Source organism: Bidens hawaiensis, unplaced genomic scaffold (assembly GCF_021521415.1).
Source record: "Bidens hawaiensis isolate Kalapana, Puna unplaced genomic scaffold, B.hawaiensis_p1.1 tig00011638_1, whole genome shotgun sequence".
In the NCBI taxonomy this organism is placed as follows: domain Eukaryota; kingdom Viridiplantae; phylum Streptophyta; class Magnoliopsida; order Asterales; family Asteraceae; genus Bidens; species Bidens hawaiensis.
The window spans coordinates 245,399-265,273 of record NW_027491915.1 but is presented as its reverse complement, the minus strand read 5'-3'; the positions used below and the strand labels follow the sequence as shown (position 1 = coordinate 265,273).

The 19,875-nt window shown below is 35.7% G+C and overlaps 1 protein-coding gene and 2 pseudogenes across 1 annotated transcript; 2 read left to right on the top strand and 1 right to left on the bottom strand.

Annotated features, from left to right (window-relative positions):
- Positions 1-2,414: 2,414 nt before the first annotated feature.
- Positions 2,415-3,009, top strand: LOC143538523 (monothiol glutaredoxin-S1 pseudogene; annotated as a pseudogene).
- Positions 3,010-3,187: 178 nt separating this feature from the next.
- LOC143538522 (cyclic phosphodiesterase-like) lies at positions 3,188-6,628 on the bottom strand. Its single transcript, XM_077032068.1, has 3 exons — positions 6,230-6,628; positions 4,522-4,576; positions 3,188-3,435 (listed from the first exon to the last, which is right to left on the bottom strand). Exons 1-3 carry the CDS (start codon positions 6,626-6,628, stop codon positions 3,230-3,232), a joined length of 660 nt encoding a protein of 219 aa, XP_076888183.1. The 3' UTR covers positions 3,188-3,229.
- Positions 6,629-11,114: 4,486 nt separating this feature from the next.
- LOC143538541 (oil body-associated protein 2A-like) lies at positions 11,115-13,802 on the top strand (annotated as a pseudogene).
- The last annotated feature ends 6,073 nt before the right edge of the window (positions 13,803-19,875 follow it).

Here is a 19,875-nt window from a genome sequence, read left to right as displayed (position 1 = left end):
AACCTTTGTGTTGACAAATTCTATTTATGCAATGTTACAGGTTTGACTTTAGGTTGACTCGAGGACTTGAAGAAAAAACGTTATCAAGACTATTAGGATATTAGCAAAACGAACAATATATTATTTATTATGATTTGAATTCGGTTATTGTATGAACAAGTTATCTGACTCTTTGTGTTTTTATGAATTTAAATGAGTTGATTAAATGTTGTCACTTAATAGTGTCGTGTGCGATGAACAATCGGTTGCGCCCCGACGTTTCTGTCTTGGTCGGGGTGTGACACTATGACTACAGTAGTAATCGATAAAACATCACAGAGGCCAAAAGAACGTGGCATGGACCCCTTTAAAGTACATGTACGCTCTCCCAAAAAATCTATTCCAAGACCTCATTAGGGAAAACCTAAGGCAAATGCAACTTAAAATGTATGAAAACTAAGACTCCAAAAAGAAGCTAGGAAAAAATTATGCATTCTCCTACAAGTCTATAACCTTTATCCATGATCATCTAGAATTCATGTACACAATATATATAGAGTGAAAGTCTAGAAAACTTTCACTAACCCTGTCATATCATGTTAGTTTGGGTGCCCCCCCCCCCCCCCCCCTCTTCTTTCTCTCCCATTCTTCTTCTAATGTAAGGTTTTCCATGGTTCATGATAGCGTTTGCCATCCATCTTTGTCGAAACCTGCATAATCTTCCATCCCCTATTCGGGATAAGGACTCAACAATTAGTTTTGTAAAATAGGCGGCCGCACTACAACTCTATAAATTTATCCTTAAATCTTATTGGGAACCTCTTGTCACGCAATATACTCTAGCGGATGCTCTCTACTTGCCCCCGCTTGCCTGAATCCAGTGGGTTAGGTCCCCATATATACTCCCCATCACTATGTACAAACAATCCTAAATACTTGAACTTGGTTATCCGTGGAATTACTTGGTGGCTAGTTGATTCCACGACTTAAGTTATAGTAAAGGTTCTTTATTTTAAAAGCGACGTAACAAACCTTTGCGCTCTAAAGCTACCCGCCACTCTCAAAATTATCTTAGCTACTAACATAATATCTAAAAAAACCTACACCAGGGGATTGCCTCCTCAATTGATTGTGACAATTCATACAAAACTATTGCTTAAAGAAACATGCTCAATGCTGATCCTTGGTGAAGGCCCTCTTCACAAGGAAGAAGTATGTTCTGCTCCCATCGTCACACGAAAGCTTATTTATGCCATGTACTTCATATCCTAATTATCTCAATATATCCCTAGGGACTCCTCTTACCTTTATTCTATCCCAAATCACTTATCGTGCCCCAATATCGTAAGTCTTTTGAAGGTCAATGAACACTATTTACAAATTGCGCTTCTGCAACAAACCTTCTTGCTATAAATCAAAATCTATTTATTATAGCCTGAGTTTCCCATATAATTCTAGCCTCAATTATTTTTTCACACTCTAGTCTCAGTATGGCATAAAAGCTAAATCCGGCTCCTTATGGTTACCATAACATTGGGCGTCTTCTGTGTTCATGCAAAGAGGAACTAAGGCACTACTCCTTCACTGACCTGACAATTTTCCAGTTTTAAAGAGAGTAATGAACAAACCCACCAAACTTCTTCTCCATCTAAATATTTCCACATCTCAATGGGTATGTTGTCTGGTCAAACAGTGACTACTCACTATCTCTTTTTTACGCAGATATCATCTTAAATTATGTTATCAAATAATTTATAGTAATATATTGTTTATGTGATTATGACATCAAATATAAGACGAAACAAAAGATGAGAACAAAAAATGTGTGTTGGTCTCGACCTACACTATGCACGATGTGTTTCAAGCCATTATTCACCTGCCTTACCATCTCTACTCCTAAACATCATTATGGAAAATTTATCATCCACATGAAAGTCTCTTTAGTTCACGTAATACAAGATAAGGCATCTTTAAGCGGGCTAGCGCGTTGCAGATTCTTATCCAACATTCGAGAGTGCTTATGGACGTGTGAGAACTCAAGAGGGAAAGTTGATATCACATATGCTAACAACACTAACATAAACCAACACATGTCATTCTATTTCACCAAAGCAACTCAAGAATCATATGCTGGTTACAAAAGTTTAAAGTGTGCTTATTTAGATGTATTACAATGGTATATTGTGATTATTTGTTTTTATCAACCCATGTCATAGTCCCATTATCCACAAGTCACAACACTATTCACATATTCAGATTTGTGATGTGATGTTACATGGGACATGATTATAACCAAGAATTCCATCACCATTTCATTAATGTCATAAAGGATGGATTCCACCATCACTAATGTAAAAACCAAGTATAAATAAACCTTAAGGGGGCTCAAACAGTAAGCAGCCAACCTTCATTAAACGAAACTTGTGCGTATAACAATGTCCACAGTGAATAGTCTGCTATCTGAGAATCCAGTGGTGGTGTTCAGCAAAACAACATGTTGTATAAGCCACTCGGTCATAGCCCTCATTAGGAAATTTGGGGCCAACCCTATGATTTACGAGCTTGACGAGCTCCCTAATGGGAACAGGATCGAGAGAGAGTTAGTGGAGTTAGGATGCAGCCCCAGTGTGCCAGCTGTGTTCATAGGGAAGAAGCTTGTTGGAGGTGCTAATGAGCTCATCACTCTTAATCTTGAAAACAAGCTTAAATCACTACTCATCAATGCTAATGCTATATGGATGTAGGGCACAATATAACAAGTGTACCTCATCTATTATTAAGTCTTTTCTTGTGTCTGATATTTTGGATATGGCTTGGTTTAGTTAATAATAATCTCAAGTGTTGTATGGTATACATGGCCTGTATACTTGGTATTGACGTGTATTGTATTGTATTGTAGTGTTTTCTTGTAAACAAAGTCCAAGGACGGTCTTCCTACGAGTGTGTTCTTGTAGACTTCAATCTGATGGACAAATTGGTTTCTTTATAAATATGTTAACATAAACCAGCGATCACACGGATTTTAATATTTTATGCATTGAATCATAAGTTAGCAGAGAAAATTTTGCAGAATATTAAGAAACAAGTCATGCTAATGTTGAAAGCATACAAGGAATGAGGAATTTGCACATGGAATAGAAGATCAATATAATAGATACAAATTAGTCAATTACTCAAAGGAAACAGATTAGATGAGTAAATGCATATAACAAAGGTTCTTAGATTATGGTATACAACACAAACATGATAACTAGTTTTGTTGGAGTGTGACTTCAGCCACCTTCTCCCAGGATTTAAGGGTCTTGTCTTCTGTGTCTGTTTTGTACAAAGCAAGACGGGTTATCGGAAAGTTGAGACTGTTAATACTTTCATCAATAGCATTGGCTTTCTCTTGAGCTCTTTTCTTTTCTTCTTCAGTTAAGTCAGCATACAGGATGCTTAGGTGTGGCATATAAGCTGCAAATGTAACACCATAAATTATTAAAAGAAACACAGAAACCTAGAGATTAGGGTAACCAAAAGCGCAGGCCCGTCCCCGAGAAAGATAAAAAAAAATTAGGCCTCGTGCGAGACAAAATTTGGGCCCTTTCTGCATAATATAAACTCATCAATTATATATCAAAACCCACAATGCGAATGCAATTGTTATAAAATGAACAAAACAAGCAGTGTGGTTTTCAATGTATTTGCATAATTTGGATCCACTTGTTCGGGTTTGATAACATTTTAGAATGTTAGAGCATTCTCATTCAACCCTTAATTTTATGTGAGGGGTGTTTTTATAATTTAGAGAGTGATTTTAGGTGTTGTGAGTGAAGAGTTTTATATTTTAGAAAAAAACAGTGATTTTTCAGTATATTTGAAAAGTTACTGTTCACCCCCTATAAGTTTTTAATATTTTTTGAAAGTGGGTGTGAGTGAGAGAAAGAGAAAAGTTAACGATAAAGGTATAAAAAGTATTATTTAATTGCAATGAAGAGAGAAAATATAGTCAGTTTTAGTGTAATTTTTGGTTTAGGGATAGAGGGTTGGATGAGAATGCTCTTACCGTTTAATATATATGTGTCTTAATGCTACATTAATATTAATTTATCATATGATATCTTGAGAAAAATGAAAGGCTTAATCGAAATTTCAAAATCAATAGAGAAAAATCATGTCAGTATGTTAATTTACTTGTTAAATACACCAAATAACATTTGTGTTATATAATGTATATATTGTCTTTTGAATTGTATCGAAAAATCAATTATAGATAGCTTAATGAAGGTGAAATTAAATAAATATGGAAAAGTAAGGGGAGGTAAGTTGTAAGAGGTTTACTTGTAAAGCATTGTATGGCAAGTTAGAGGATATATATATAAAATGTAAATACATATGAGTATGTGGCTATGTGCCGTGTGCTAAGAGGAATAAATAATCAATTTATGTAATAGCCTTTGGGCACCTATGAGCTTTTGGGCCTCGTGCAGTGGCACGGGATGCACAGCCCAAAAACCGGCTCTGCAAAAGCGTCAAGCTAGAGATGAAAGTATGACTCACGAGTTGGGCTTGTGAATCCAAAATGAGACCAGCAGTGTGCCCCAGTCTCCATGACCTGAAATAGTGTAATGTAACATGAGAAATTATAAAATCTCATAGAACTTCATGTCATTCTTGATAAAGAGCGGAAGCACAAATAAGGGAATACTCTTGATAGTGAAAATTGATATATACTGAATGCGAAAACTAATGCATCAAGCTTCCTATAGTTAATTCAAAATTTAGCAGGTATTGTCAAAATTAACAGATAACTATCGAAACTAAGGAAGTAAAACACGTAAATTATCGTGGTCAATGGTTTATGTGTTTCTACAATTAAAAGGTGCTAAACGTAGCTAAAGAAAACAGAAAAATCAAGGCTCCGAACCATGGAATGGCGGTTTGTCACATGATCCAAACCATTGAGACGTTTATGTCCATTACTTACGGAGTTATGGGCCCCTTAACTAGAAACAGAGTGAAAGTAATGCCATAATATTTGTTTCCTAGGTTAATTCAACTAACGAGATCGGTTTTCCCAACTTTATTGTTGGCAATCACTATCAGAACACTCAATCATGAATTAATCATCCATATATGCTAGAGAAAATCAAAGCGGACCGTTTTAATTATAACAAGAACAATGGAATCAATTATGATGAATTTGGTCTGCCAGTGAAAATCAAAGCATACCGTTTTAAACTATATACTTAATCCAAGAATCTTTAAAATTTTGCGCCTACTTAGAGGCTAAGCACCAGTGCATACAAGGAGATTACACCAGTTTGTTTGGTGTAAAATTAACTGTCAATAACCGCTAATACTGGTCGTTTGACTTTCCATTTCTGCCGTGTGACCAATATTATACGTAACTCTGTCTAATCTAGACTTGTTCAATACTAATACATATATACATAAACCAAATAATCCTAATTTAGTTCATAATTCAACATTTTTATTGCAAAAACACCATAAGTTTCCAGAAAATGCAGAAGAAACATTAGACTTTGCGGAAATGAGCGGCTGCAGGTAAAGTTAAATCACTCTGCAGTGAAAAACCAAATGCAAAATGTTTAAAAGAAATTAATTACTGTGTAATTCACATAGGGATATTTAAATATCTTACAAATCACAAGGCATCTAAAATCTAAAAAGTCATCCCCACTTGTGGCCTAGTGGTAGAAGGCTTGGATTCTCCAGTGGAGACTCAAGTTCGAATCTCACTTGTGTCACTTTTGGGTGGATATTGGCAATGAAGGATTTGAGCTAGGCCTTGTGCAAAGGTTGTCAGTCGAACCCTGAGTTCACTCGGGTTTTCATCCCACCGTGTGTTATGCCAGAGAGTTTTGCTCTTGTGGTGGCACAACAATTGTTAAGTGACGGTCGGCGGTATGGTTTCCCGGGGAGCGCCCAAGCAAACTCTGAAGCCAGCACGGGACTGGTTAAGACAACATAGTCTGGCCAGAGTGGGGCGTCGGGACTCTCCAAATTTGGAGAGTGTGAAAGCCTAAATACAAGAAAGTCGCACTTCTAACAAAAATCTAAAATCTAAGAAGTCAACGTGTGATCACTACAAAGTCAAACCAAACCAATTAAAACCTCAATTCTGATCCATAATCAATTAATCATCACAAGTCACAACATAACAACTGTTTATCAAAACAGGATCATACCAATACCACAAAATAAATCAAAAAAGTTTAAAATAAATAACTAATTAATTAATTACCTCTTTGGTCTTATGTAACAAGAGGAACACACACTGATAAAAGAAAGTCCCAATCTCCACCTTGTCCACAGTGGCATTATACGCCTTCAACCCCTCACAGGCTTTCTTCAACTTCTCACGTGCGTCATCCTCAGTCAAACTGATCGCCCCGACAACAGTCACGTGCGGCTCAAACTGGGGCCCACCGAACTCTGATCTAAGACCAGACATTAACTTCTTCACTCTTTCTGATACGTGGTCTGGTGGGAGGGCCCACACTGAATATATGTCTTTGTTTGGGTGGTGTGGGACTTGGGTGTCCATGGAGATTGAGTATAGGAAGATGGGTATGGATAGGATGCCTAATACAGAGAGGAGTCTGATTATGATGAGCCGGAATTTGGGAGAAGAGATGTGCATTAATGTGAAGGTTTGAGAATATGATTTGGAATCGCGAAGAAGATGCCATTTTTATTGTTGACTTGTTTTGGTTGATTGAGGGGTTGTTAAAGTTGATCACAGATCATGGAATTATAAAATTTGATCTTTAATTGGTAAATAATATTGCAAACCGGTTTAAAACTCAAATCGGTTCACTGGTTCGTTTTGATAAACAAAAGTCAACCAATTTATTATCGGTTTCGGTTTGCTTTTGGCTGATTTCTTTAACATTTGCTATTTTTCAAATCCAAAAACCCGACCTGTTTAAATTTTCAGATTTTCATTTATGTTTGTTCGGGTTAAATTTTATCAAATTATGTTATCTAGATATTTGGGATATTTTGCAAACTCAATTGTAAGTATTTTTGGTCATAATTGCATTTAAATAAAGTCCATGGGTCAAGTTCGTCTAAAAAACCAAAATCTAAACTTTTTTGCCTTTCGTCGTGCTATGTGATCAATTATTGGCCACCCTGTCGCCATACACGACGGGTCTGCAGACCAGCAAACTCGTTTTCATGCCGGTTTCGTTAATTTGATAACCCAATTTTGTGTATTTTCCATTTTAGAACAATTGGAATATGTCTTGGCATCATGTCAAATCATATTCCCTTGATTCTTTTGAGTAATGAACAAGAAATGAGTTAATTTTGTCAATTTCTTGACTTCTTTCATTTTTAACCATATTACAATTAATACACAATTATGACAAATTTTTGAACAATAAGTTGAATTTGATTTTTTAATCAAGATTAATGTTTTTAACTTCTTAAATATAAATTAGTAAACATCCCACGCGTTGCAGTGGAAACGTTGATGAACATAACCCAAGTGTCACGACGGGAATATTAATAAAAGATAAAGTTAATTAATTTTGTCTTTACAAAAATTTAAGTTTCCTTGATGAAAACAAAAGAAATGATATTTATCGATATGCTATGATCACACATTACATGAAGTTGTTGTATCGAGGAGTGTGTAGACGTATTAACGTGATAACGATGTATTCGAAATTTAAAACAACATTATGTTATGAAAAAAAGAATTTAAAAGTATATTATATTTGGCGTGAATTTGTTTTAAATGAACCTTTTACTAAAACATTGGTAAAACTATGAGTTTTATAATGTTATATATAGCATTTAAGAAAACATTATATTTCAAAATTTGTGAATGAAAAACAAAATATGCAAAAGATATATATAGAGATAAAACAATATTAAAAAAAACTTAGAATTGTGTAGCTCAAATTTAAGACATGACATGTTAAAATAAGAAGAAAGGATAAAATTGTGTGACTCAAATTTAAAGTAATGATGAATAGTATTTTATGTGAGTGGGGTGAATGTTGGTTTTTAATATATATATATATATATATATATATATTAATTAATGCTATATAAAAGACCTCCAACATTTGCTCAATGTTTACTCACCTTAAATTACTCTCATTTTCGACTTTTAGTTGTTAATTTACAAGTTCTTTAAGGTTTGACTTAAAAGGTCAACTGTTTTGGTTGATCATCGTCTCCTCATGTTTTCTAGGTAAGTTGTAAGAATTAAATTTGTATATTTTCCTAATGTACCAATTTGGTTACTATCACTTTTTTTTTATCTCAATTAGGTTATTTACAAACCTTGTTTTGTATCAATTACTTGACTCACTAACATTTTTGTCTCATTTAGATTACTCACCTCTCACCTATGTACCAATCAAGGTTTTTTTTTTAACCATTTTGATAAGTTATTATGATTACATGGCATTTTAATTTACATTATTTTGGTGACAGGTAATTTATGATTAATGACATGGATACTATAATTAACACCAAAAATAACATAAATATTTTTAATAAAATTGAAAATAGATTTTTTATAATAAAAAAAAATGAATACTGATGCTTGGTTACTACATGGGAATGTAACAAATGATTACTTTGCGTTGTTTGGTAGGTAGGAAAAAAAGAAAAAATAAAACTAAAATGGTAGTGAGTGGCAGTGGGAGGTAGGTGGCGATTGTGATATTGGTGGGCGTTGACAGTGGTTGGTGGTGGCGGGTGGGGGTGGGCTACCGGAGATAATGGTGGTTGGAGGTGGTGGTGTTGGGGGTGGGTGGTGGCACCGTGGTGGTGGTAGGCAATGGTGGCAGTGGTGACGATGAGCAGCAGGTGGTGGTGGTGAGGTGCGGGGGCGATGCTTGATGATGGCGATGGGCGGGTGGCGGTGGCGGTGGCGGCGGTGGGTGGCTGGTACTGATGGCAACAATTGGTGGCGGTGGTGGCGGAACAGCGGCGGTAGAGACAATGGTGGTGGTTGGTGGCGACGGTGGTGGTGGTTGGTGGCAAAGCGGTGGTGGTTGGTGGTGGGTGTTAATGGTGGTGGGAGGGTGGTGAAGGTGATGTAGGGTAAAAGAGGAAATGAAATGGATAAAAAACATGGGGTATGGATGGAATGAAATTGGCCTCCATTCATGCATACCAAACGCTACTTAATTTTTTTATTCTACCGTATTTTTTTAATAAAAAAATTGAATACTGATGCTAGCTTTTCGAGAAAAGAAACTAAATTTATTCAAAATTTAATAATTAAAAAACCATGTTTTTTTGCATTTTTTAAATTTATTTATTAACAAAATCCATGCCATTAATTTTAAATTCCTTATCACCCGTCAACGTCATCATTAACATTTTTTTAAACGAAAATATTCCATGTCATCATAATATCCTACCAAAATAGTAAAAAAAAAACAACTTTGATTAGTATATAGGTGAAAACTAAGTGATCGAAATGAGACAAAAAAAACTTGTGAGTAACCTAATTGTGACAAAAAAAATTAGAGTAATCAAATTGGTACAATAATGAAAGTTTGTTACTATTCTATAAAGTTGCTCCATCTAACTAACAAAAGTCCTTTATCAATTTTACTGATCGGAGGGGTTTTGGTAGTCAATTGTGGGTTGAACCGTTTAGGGTTCTTAAACATTAAAATTGGGATTTTTCAATTACATTAAGTTCTGATCAAAGTTGGTTTTCGCTCTAGCTAGGTTTTTTGTTTATTTTCATATTTTAAAGCTGCTGGACTCGAACCCGGTTTTGAATCGCTGTTCAGACTCAGTACGTATAAACACTCGCTTAAATATCATTTTTTTCATAAGTTGAGAACTGTAATGAATATTAATATGATTCCAGTTCGATTCTTCTCGGTTTTAATGATATTTTCACATATTAAATTTATAGGCTGCTTTATATTGGATCAGTCAGCTCGCTTATGTTATTCTTATTATCGTGTTAGCTCGCTTAATCTTAAAAGTGAGTAATCACACTCCCCTTTTTACTATTTTACGTTTTGGGGGCTTTATGCGTACACAACCCCTATTATATATTTATTATGCAAGTATATACTCAAACACAATTCCACTATTTGCGTAGTTGTGATATTGCTCGATTAATTGTTAAATGCTACATGGTTATGTGTTTACATTTTTTTATAGTTTGTTGGTATCTTATCCTCATCATCATCATCCTTATAGTATGATCATACGCTGTTGGAGTATTCATGTCCGAATCCAGTGGCATGTTGAAAAGACACTTTTATTTTATGTTACATTAGTTGATGCGATGCACATTATCGCAATGAATTGTCATTTTATTTATTATACATATCTCAAATTATGGTTGCTTGCTCAACTTTATGTTGACAAAATTTATCTATTTTTACGCATATCGCAGATAGCAATTTGGGATGATTGAAGATGAAAGACTTAGTTAAACTTTAGGTTTTATTAAAATAAAGAACAATTTGTTTGTTTTTAGTTTGATGTAATTTTGAATTATGATGTTTGTGAAATTTTGATGTCCAGTTATTTGAATAAATTAATTAGTTTGATATTATAATTTTGGATTCTACAGTAGCGAGTTCTGCAAATAAACCAATTTGTCACCATGATGATGCTAACACCTATTTGTTATTGTTAGAATCCTAGTTGATCATTTAGCATTTCAAATATATTATCGTGTGTGAAACTAATTTGTTAATCACATGAAGTCATAGGCAGGTATTTGCACAAAGTCGCAAACCCACCCAAACCGATGATAATAGAAAGTACTATTCAACATAGACAACAAAAGACTTGTCTTCATTCCAATAACCACACATTTAAGAATATAGTGTATAAAACATGCATCGAAACATGCACACAAACTAAATTTAGTAATTTATGTTTCAACTATTACCAACATCCAACAAAGTAACATCAAAGTTGCATATAATGCATATTCAAACGTTAAGGAAAACACCACAACACCATCACATTGACATGTGTCCCATCACCTTCGCCACCTGTCATCCACGTTTCACCCAGCTGACTCACACCATCGACGAACCACTCCACCATCTTTATACATAATACATTACCCCTTCATCTTCTTCACCATCTCAACCCACAAACCACCATCTTCATCACCAATGGCTTCCGGTACCTATCCAACCAACGGCACCAACACCGAAAAGAACGGTACCCCACCGGGTAAACCGTTGTCGTTGGGGTCAAAGATGCTGGACAAAGGAGCCAAGATGCTTCAGTCGCTCACACCCATTAAGCAAATGAGTCAACATGCATGCACTTTCCCCTTGTACAGCCAAGACATGTCTCGTCAAATCGAGACTCACCACTTTATCACACGAATCAACCAGGATTTCCTCCAGTGTGCGGTGTACGACTCCGATGACACCTCAGGTAGACTCATCGGAGTCGAATACATAGTGTCTGATCGTCTTTTTGATACTTTACCTCCTGATGAACAGAAACTGTGGCACTCTCATGCCTATGAGGTATGTGCACGTACTTTTGTTCTTTGTTACAAAACATATATTACTTGTAGTTGTAGGGGTATGTGTGCATGCGCAGTTCAGTTACTCAATTTGGTTTACTCGGTTAATTTTTCGGTTCACTTCGGCAAATAACTAGAATCAAATTTGAGCTAACACTTATTTTAAAATACATGAAATGAAAATATAAATAGATAAGAGATATAACTACATGAAATGGATATATAATATTCATGGAGATATAACTCCAAGAAATGGATACATAAATACGTAAAATGGGGATATAAATACATGAAATGATAGCATAAAATATATTAAATTTATATAAAATAAATTAAAATTTACATAAAATGCATTAAATTAAATTGAGATATAAATGCTAGAAAAATTTACTATGAAATAGTTTGTTTGGTTAAAAAATAACCAATAACCGATTTTGGTTTGATACGGCTTTTGGTTAATTTCAATTCGGCTTACAAAAATGGAGATATTAATATATGAAATAGTGACATAAAACAAATTTATATAAAATACATTAAAAAATTATATAAAATACATCAAAATAAATTGAGATATAAAACCAATGTTCCGGTCGGAAGGACCGGTCCCTATACCGGGCCTGGTCAGTGTATTTGGGAGGTTTCTAAAAACCCGGCGGGGTTTTGCGGGTGACGGTCGGCCCGGGTGACCCGGCCGATGACCCGGTAAAACCCATTTTCTATTAAATTTAAAATGAAATGGACTCGTCCCTATACTGGGCCGGGTCAGTGTATTTGGGAGGTTTCTAAAAACCCGGCCGGGGTTTTTTGCATGTGGCGGTCGGCCTGGGTGACCCGGCCGATGACCGGCCGGTAAAACCCATTTTTTATTAAATTTAAAATGAAATGGGTATGTCTGAATTTGAACTTGGGTCATTTTAGAGATAGAAACTCTAATAATTACCCCCATGAGCCAACCAACCAAGCTTTAGTTTTTTTGCATGTGGCGGTCGGCCTGGGTGACCCGGCCGATGACCGGCCGGTAAAACCCATTTTTTATTAAATTTAAAATGAAATGTGTATGCCTGGGTGACCTGGCCGATGACCGGTCGGTAAAACCCATTTTTTATTAAATTTAAAATGAAATGTGTATGTCTGGATTTGAACTTGGGTCATTTTATAGAAACTTTAATAATTACCCCCATGAGCCAACCAACCAAGCTTTAGTGATGTATCTATTAATTAAATATAAATCATATATATTTAAAAAACAATTTATAACACAAATAAATATTAAAGTTTGTTGTTACTATATATATATATATATATATATATATATATATATATATATTATTTATGACCGGCCGCTAAAACCCATTTTTTTATTAAATTTAAAATGAAATGTGTATCCTTGGATTTAAACTTGGGTTATTTTAGAGATAGAAACTTTAATAATTACCTCATGAGCCAACCAATCAAGCTTTGGTGACGTCTCTATTAATTAAACATAAATCATATATATTTAAAAAGCAATTTATAACACATAAATAATAAATATTAAAGTTTGTTATTATTATTTTATATATATATAGATAAATTATTTATGACGTCATTCCGTTCAAATAGCCCTCCCGGGTCGGTCTTACCTTTGACCCGGTAAGGCGTCTCAGGTCTGAAAACATTATATAAAACTAGAAAAATATACTATGAATGGTTTGTTTGGTTAAAAAAGTAACCAATAACCGATTTTGGTTTTATTCGGCTTTTGGTTAATTTTAGTTTAGTTTAGTTGGTTTTTGGTTCGGTTAGCAGTTTGGTTGTTGCTCATAACAAATTAATTGTCATGCTATAGCTTATTCATGAAAATATGTATCGATTGCAGATACAATCAGGGTTGCTGGTGCACCCGAGGGTTCCAGAAATGGTTGTGAAGCCGGAGCTCGAAAACATATGGGAAGTTTTGGTGCACCTGGCAGACCGATAGAGGTCAAGTTGATATGCATACATATGTTATTTTTGCATGATATAATGCATACTGAAATTTTGATGACTCATTTATAGGTGATAAGTTGCCGATCGGGCCACCGTCATTGATGATGTCGCCCCAAAATGAAACCCAATGCATGGTGAAGCCGGAGCTGGTGAAAAAGAGAGATGATATATACAACATATGAAAAAGAGAGATGATATATACAACATATCGACCGCGGCTATTCGAGGGTCGAGAACCGACATTATGGGGTCGGGGAGGTTGAACGGCATGGTTGATTACTGGAGAGAGCATAAGAAGTGTCTTGAGGTTAATGTTGAAAGTGCGGAGATGAAGAAAATGACAATATTTCCGTAAGATGTATATTTGTAAATTAATGGGAGTAGTGCATGCTGTATTGACCGTCTATACAGTCAAGTTAACTGCATACTGTTGGTACATTTGAATAAATTTGCACCGTTTTATGTGTTAATATACTAAGGCTATGGGTATGCGACAGGTAGTTTATCGGGGAAAAGGTTGAACAGAGCACTAGTAAAATAATACTATTTGTTTTGTGCATCTTGTGCTAGCTGTGACATGGCGACCTCAATGAATAATTGTAATAACATGAATGTAAGGCCAATAATTATGTGATATCAATATAGAGAAACTCGTGATATATGTATGGTCAAAATAATAATTAAAATGGACAAGAATTCTGGATCCGAGACGAGAACTTTGGGTGGGCGTTTAGTTTTAACAGGGAGTAGATCTTCTAGCATATAAATAGGACTTTGTTGGTTTTATTTATTTGTGTATTCTTATGGTGTAAATCACCAAGGGGAGCTCAACTTGGATAGGGTCGGTCTATTTATTATATCTAATCTTTTGTAACTAATAACGAGATTGCTTTTTATTATATTATTCATTTATTAATTATTAATTACTCAATCGTTTGATTTACCACATCCGTTTCGATTGGTTATAAAGAATAAAATCCGTTCGTTGTTGGATCCGGTGTCGGGACCTACAAATGGTGTCAAAGCGGGTTTGAATAAACTGATTTAACTTTGTTCTTAATATTCAGGTTCTAATTCCGCGATTACCCGAATCGAGACGTTAATTTCTTGAAGTTTTTGAACACCCGTTGAAGATTTGGGGAAATAAAGTTTGAAGATCTTGGAAATAAAATTTGGAAATAATCATGCTAGAAGTTCGTCTTTATAGATATGGGTGACGGCCAAATTTAAGAGAGTTAATGTTGATTTCCTGGCGGGTGGCCGGTGACCTCGTTCGAACGGTGGTGACTGTGAGAATTGTATGATGAACGCGGAGGTTATGGTTGTGATTCTAGCTGGCTGGAGATGGTTCACTGAAATAGCGGCGGCAAAAGGGGTGTCAAAACCCTAATCGGTGACCGGAATTTTGAGATGCTGTCACCAATTTTCTGGTGAAGGGCGAGCCAACGAGGGTGTGATTAAGGTCGCCAGTGACCCTATACTGTGGTTTAATGTAGGGGACGACCGGAGGTGACATGGTGGCTAGAGTAGATGAAAGACAATGATTGTTGGTGTTGATTATAACCTACTTGTTCACGGACAGCCCATTACAATCGCTTTAATTTGTTAACTATAATCGACCTCAAAAGAACATAATGCTTTTCCGGTGATGGTTGGGTGGTGATAGTTGGTGACGATGGCAGATGATGGACGGCTCAGATCTTTTGCTGATTAAGGTGACCCTTTTTTGATGGCTGCTGCAGTTTAAGTTTTCACAACGCAACAATGGCCTAATCTCCTGGAATTTTGAAAGGAGCTGGGCTTGGGCTAATATGGAAACTTGGGCTGGTATGTGTATGGGCTGTTTTAGGCTGTTGGGTATATTTCTGTTTTGGTTCAAATTACAAATCATGAAGGAGTGAAGTTGGTACTTTATTACTTTGGGCTGTTTGAGATTATTTTTTTTCAAGAAAGGTAATTCTCTTTTGAATCAACGTTTATAGAAGCTTAAGAACGGGACCAAATTTTTATAAGATACTTTCCAGGTCGAGAAATTAATATTGTTTAAATTGACCAAACTGAAGAAAGTCAAAATTGATCGGGTTTTCGTTATTGTTTAACCATGTTAAAAGCTTGTTATTTCTATATTATTTCAAGGCGTTCGAAAAGTTGGATCCATGTGGTGAACATTGAACAAAATGGATACGGATTTGGATTTAAAGATGAATTAATAAGTTTTGTCATTTGATCGATGAAACTGGTAATTCGAGATCGACTTGTGGATATTCGAGCTCACATCAACCTATATTGCTTAAGATCCGAGAAAATGGATAAAGAAGTGAGAACTAGTTCATGAATGAAATTAGGTAGGTCATACCTTGAGGGGATGAATTGAAACGAAGAGGCTTCGGTTTATTGGGTGACTTGTGAAGATGCAAGACACGGTTTGACAAAGTTGATATCACAAGTCAAGGGGTGATTGTAAGGCCAATAATTTGTGACTTGCGATAACAATATGGCGAAACTCGTAATATATTTATGATCAAGATAATAATTAAAGTGGACAAGACTTCCGCATCATAGATGAGAGCTTTGATGCATGCGTTTAGCTTCAATGGGAAGCAGATCTTCTAGAGTATTTGTCTTTTCCTATAAATAGGACTTTGTCGGTTTTATTTATGTGTGTGTTCTGATGGTGTAAATCACACACCCAATGGGAGCTCACCTTGGGTGGGCTTGGTTCGTTTATTATATATTTAATCTTTTGCAACTGATAACGAGATCATTTTTTATTATATTATCCGTTTATTATTTACTCGATCGTTTAATTTACTACACTCGTCTCGATCGTTTATCAAGAATAAAATCCGTTTGTTGTCGGATCCGATGTCGGGACCTACAATGAATATAAACAGTAACATGACCATCAAATTGAACTTTTCTTTCTTTCTTTTTTTTTCTTTTATAATTTCCATCAAATTCATTTTCATTTAGATGATTTTCATTTTGATAATGGGGTGGCGAGGGTGTAAAATAGAAGTCCATATAGAGTGTGTGACATTTAGGTTTTTTTTTTTGAAGGAAAATTGGAAATAAATAATCCCACCTTTTGTGTATTGACCGATAATAATCTCATCTTTAAAAATCACTAGCAACGGTCCCATCTTTTAACTATTTTTGTCCCATTGGTTCTCAATTAAAAAATACTTAACGTCGTTATGTTTTTTCCCTAGTTTCAAACCGATGTTTTAGGGCTTTTGATCGGAAGAACGATATGAGTCGACTGATGTAAAACTTATCTCGAAACGGTGATTCAAATGACTTGATTTTTGTTAATTTGAAATTCAAGCACCCGAATTGAAACATTGTTTCGTCGTCTGGATCACCATTTCGAGATAAGTTATACATCGGTCGACTCGTATCCTTTTTCCGATCAAAAGCCCTAAAACATCGATTTGAAACTAGGAAAAAACTTAACGACATTAAGTATTTTTTAACGAAGGACCATTGTGACAAAAATAGTTGAAAGGTGGGACCATTGGTAGTGATTTTTAAAGGTGAGATTATTATCGGCCAATACACAAAAGGTGAAATTATTTATTTCCAATTTTCCTTTTTTTGATAAAAAAACTTAACTCTTTTAATCAAAAACTAACTTATTTTTAAATACAACTTCATATAAACCATCTGTACACACATCTTGTGGGATTCGAGTGGATTTGAGCACCGAAGAGTGTAAGACCCCGAATCCCGGGAATCCTACAGTTGGTAATCACATCCACAAATTCACAAAAATTTAAAACCAATCGATTCGTTTTATTTAAAACAAGTTCAGAGTAAATAACAGCGGAAAAAGTGTAAGTATTTAAATATCCCAAACACTGGTACAAGTGTCCAAAATCAAATGTAAATAAAATATTTGTTTTATTTGAATTCCTCGACCAGAAATGCCTTCAACCTCCCGAGTAGCATCCAGCACGTCCAAGCGGTAGCATCCACTTCTTAACCTGAAAGTCAATCTAACATACACACAAAGTCAGCTTGAGCTGAGTGAGTTCAAGTTTTCATAAACGACATTCATTAAAAATTTAAATTCCATAAGTATGAAATGTAGTGGAAAATCATGAGACCATAAAATCATAAATAGCCTTTCTTAACCAAATCATAAGTGAATAAAACATTAAACATTTTTTCACACAGCACGGGCCTCCTCACCCCGGGTCTTCCCCGAGTAATATATTTGACCCGGCCGCGGTTTAACAAAACCGTTAAAATCATGCAACACGAGCCTCCTCACCCCGGGTCATCCCCAAGTAATATATTTGATTCGGTCACAGTTTAATAAAACAAAATCACGCAACACGAGCCTCCTCACCTCGGGTCATCCCCAAGTAATATATTTGACTCGGTCGCGGTTTAACATCCAAACACGTGATACGGGCCTCCTCACCCCGGGTCTTCCACAAGTAATATATTTGACCCGACCACGGTTCATACATCCAAGCTCGTGATACGGGCCTCCTCACCCCGGGTCTTCCCCAAGTAATATATTTGACCCGATCACGGCTCAACATCAGGGTCGAGCAAACATACAACCCAAACACGTAACATCAGTGCATGCAAACACAAAGTAGGCATACACAACATCAGTAGTCGAAACGACTACAACATCGCCAAATATAGGTCAAGCAATAATGTATATACATATATATATATATATATATATTTAACATCCCAAGGCCTACCATATCTAGCAAGCCTATATAAATTCGTTTAAAAACATTTCAAGAGTTTAAATATCAAAACGGGATTATAAAACATTCCAAGAGTTTAAATATAAAAACGAGATTATAAAACATTCCAAGAGTTTAAATATAAAAACTGGATTCTAAAACATTCCAAGAGTTTAAAATATAATACGGGACACGAACAGTTAGGCCATCATCAACACTAAGTATTCCTACTTAGACATCTATATACATCCATATATTTATATCCCTATAAATACCGTCCCAATAATAACATCAGGGTCGAGCATACGTACAACCCAAACACGTAACATCTCATCCAAGTTATAACATCAGGGTCGAGCACACGTACAACCCAACACGTAACATCTCATCCAAGTAATAACATCAGGGTCGAGCACACGTGCAACCCAACACGTAACATCAGTGCATGCAAACATAAATAGGTCTACTCATATTCAATTACTGCCAAGTCCACTAACATCCTCGAGTCTAGACCATCAATAATGTATGTAACCTTAAGGACACAAGACCATGAACGAGTCTAAAATATCCTAAGGCATATAAAATAATTCAAATATAGCTTTCAAAATGCACCATCACGAGTGAGACCATGTAAAACTATTCAATTCCCTGTAACGAGTAAAATCGTTTAAAATTGTATTTCGGTGTGTATGCTAGCCCAAAACGTAAAAGAGTAAAAAGGGCATCATGAACTCACCTGGAATCGATCGAACACCTGTAACGAGCTAGGAAATCCCTAAGTGCACACTCACAAGTAAGGGCCTGTAAATTATACACAACGCGTTACTAATCTAGACCGCAAGGACACACTTGCCTAATGGGCCGCCCAAGCCCAACACTTTGGCCCAAGGCCCAACAACTTGGCCCGAGGCCCAACCACTTGGCGCATGGCCCAACACTTGGCCCGAGGCCCAACCACTTGGCCTAAGGCCCAAAACTTGGCCCAAGGCCCAACACTTGGCCCGAGGCTCCTAAAACATTTCAACTAACCAAAACCACCGATTAAGCCTAAAACGAACTTGTTGATTAATAACGAGTAAAACGTGCAGATTTTAGCATGCGAAGATGCATTTAATTACATAGGATAACCTTTGAATTAAATTATTAAATTTTTACCAGACTTTAATAAATGTCTTAGGTTTATAAAAATATTTTTATTATATTTTTCTATTAGACCCAAAAATCATAAAAATTCTTCCAATACAGAAAGATATGTGCAGCTATTTCAGCGCGCAACAAAATGGTTTTATTTTTCTAAAATTCATTACCGAACCAAATTAAACGATTCAAATTGAGTTTGGTTCCTAACTCAAAACACTAACTCCCAGAAGTGGAACCAACCAATTTGGACTTGTCGAAAAAAGGTTATGACGTCGGGAAGACAGACCAGAATCCGTCATCCCGCATCAGCTTTGACACTTGATTTTATAAATTCATAAAAACTATTCAAATCTCGTCCAAAAATTACGTATTATACCTTTCTGGAAACTAGATTCAAAGTAGAACATCATGGAATCAAGAATCGATCAAAAACAGTGGATTAACATCGCGTTACAGACCCTACAATAAACGTATACGAATCTGTCAGCAAGCTGTTATCATCAAAACTCAATCTTAACGACCAATAAGCGCGTTAATATGATCAATTAAGGTGTAAAAGACTTGGGGAATCATAAA

Coding starts and splice junctions, on each gene's coding strand:
- LOC143538522 (XM_077032068.1), bottom strand. CDS start 6,628: ATGCACATCTCTTCTCCCAAATTCCGGCTCATCATAATCAGACTCCTC. Junction 4,577..6,229: donor TGTTACATAAGACCAAAGAG/GTAATTAATTAA, acceptor ACACTATTTCAG/GTCATGGAGACTGGGGCACA. Junction 3,436..4,521: donor TGGATTCACAAGCCCAACTC/GTGAGTCATACT, acceptor TTACATTTGCAG/CTTATATGCCACACCTAAGC.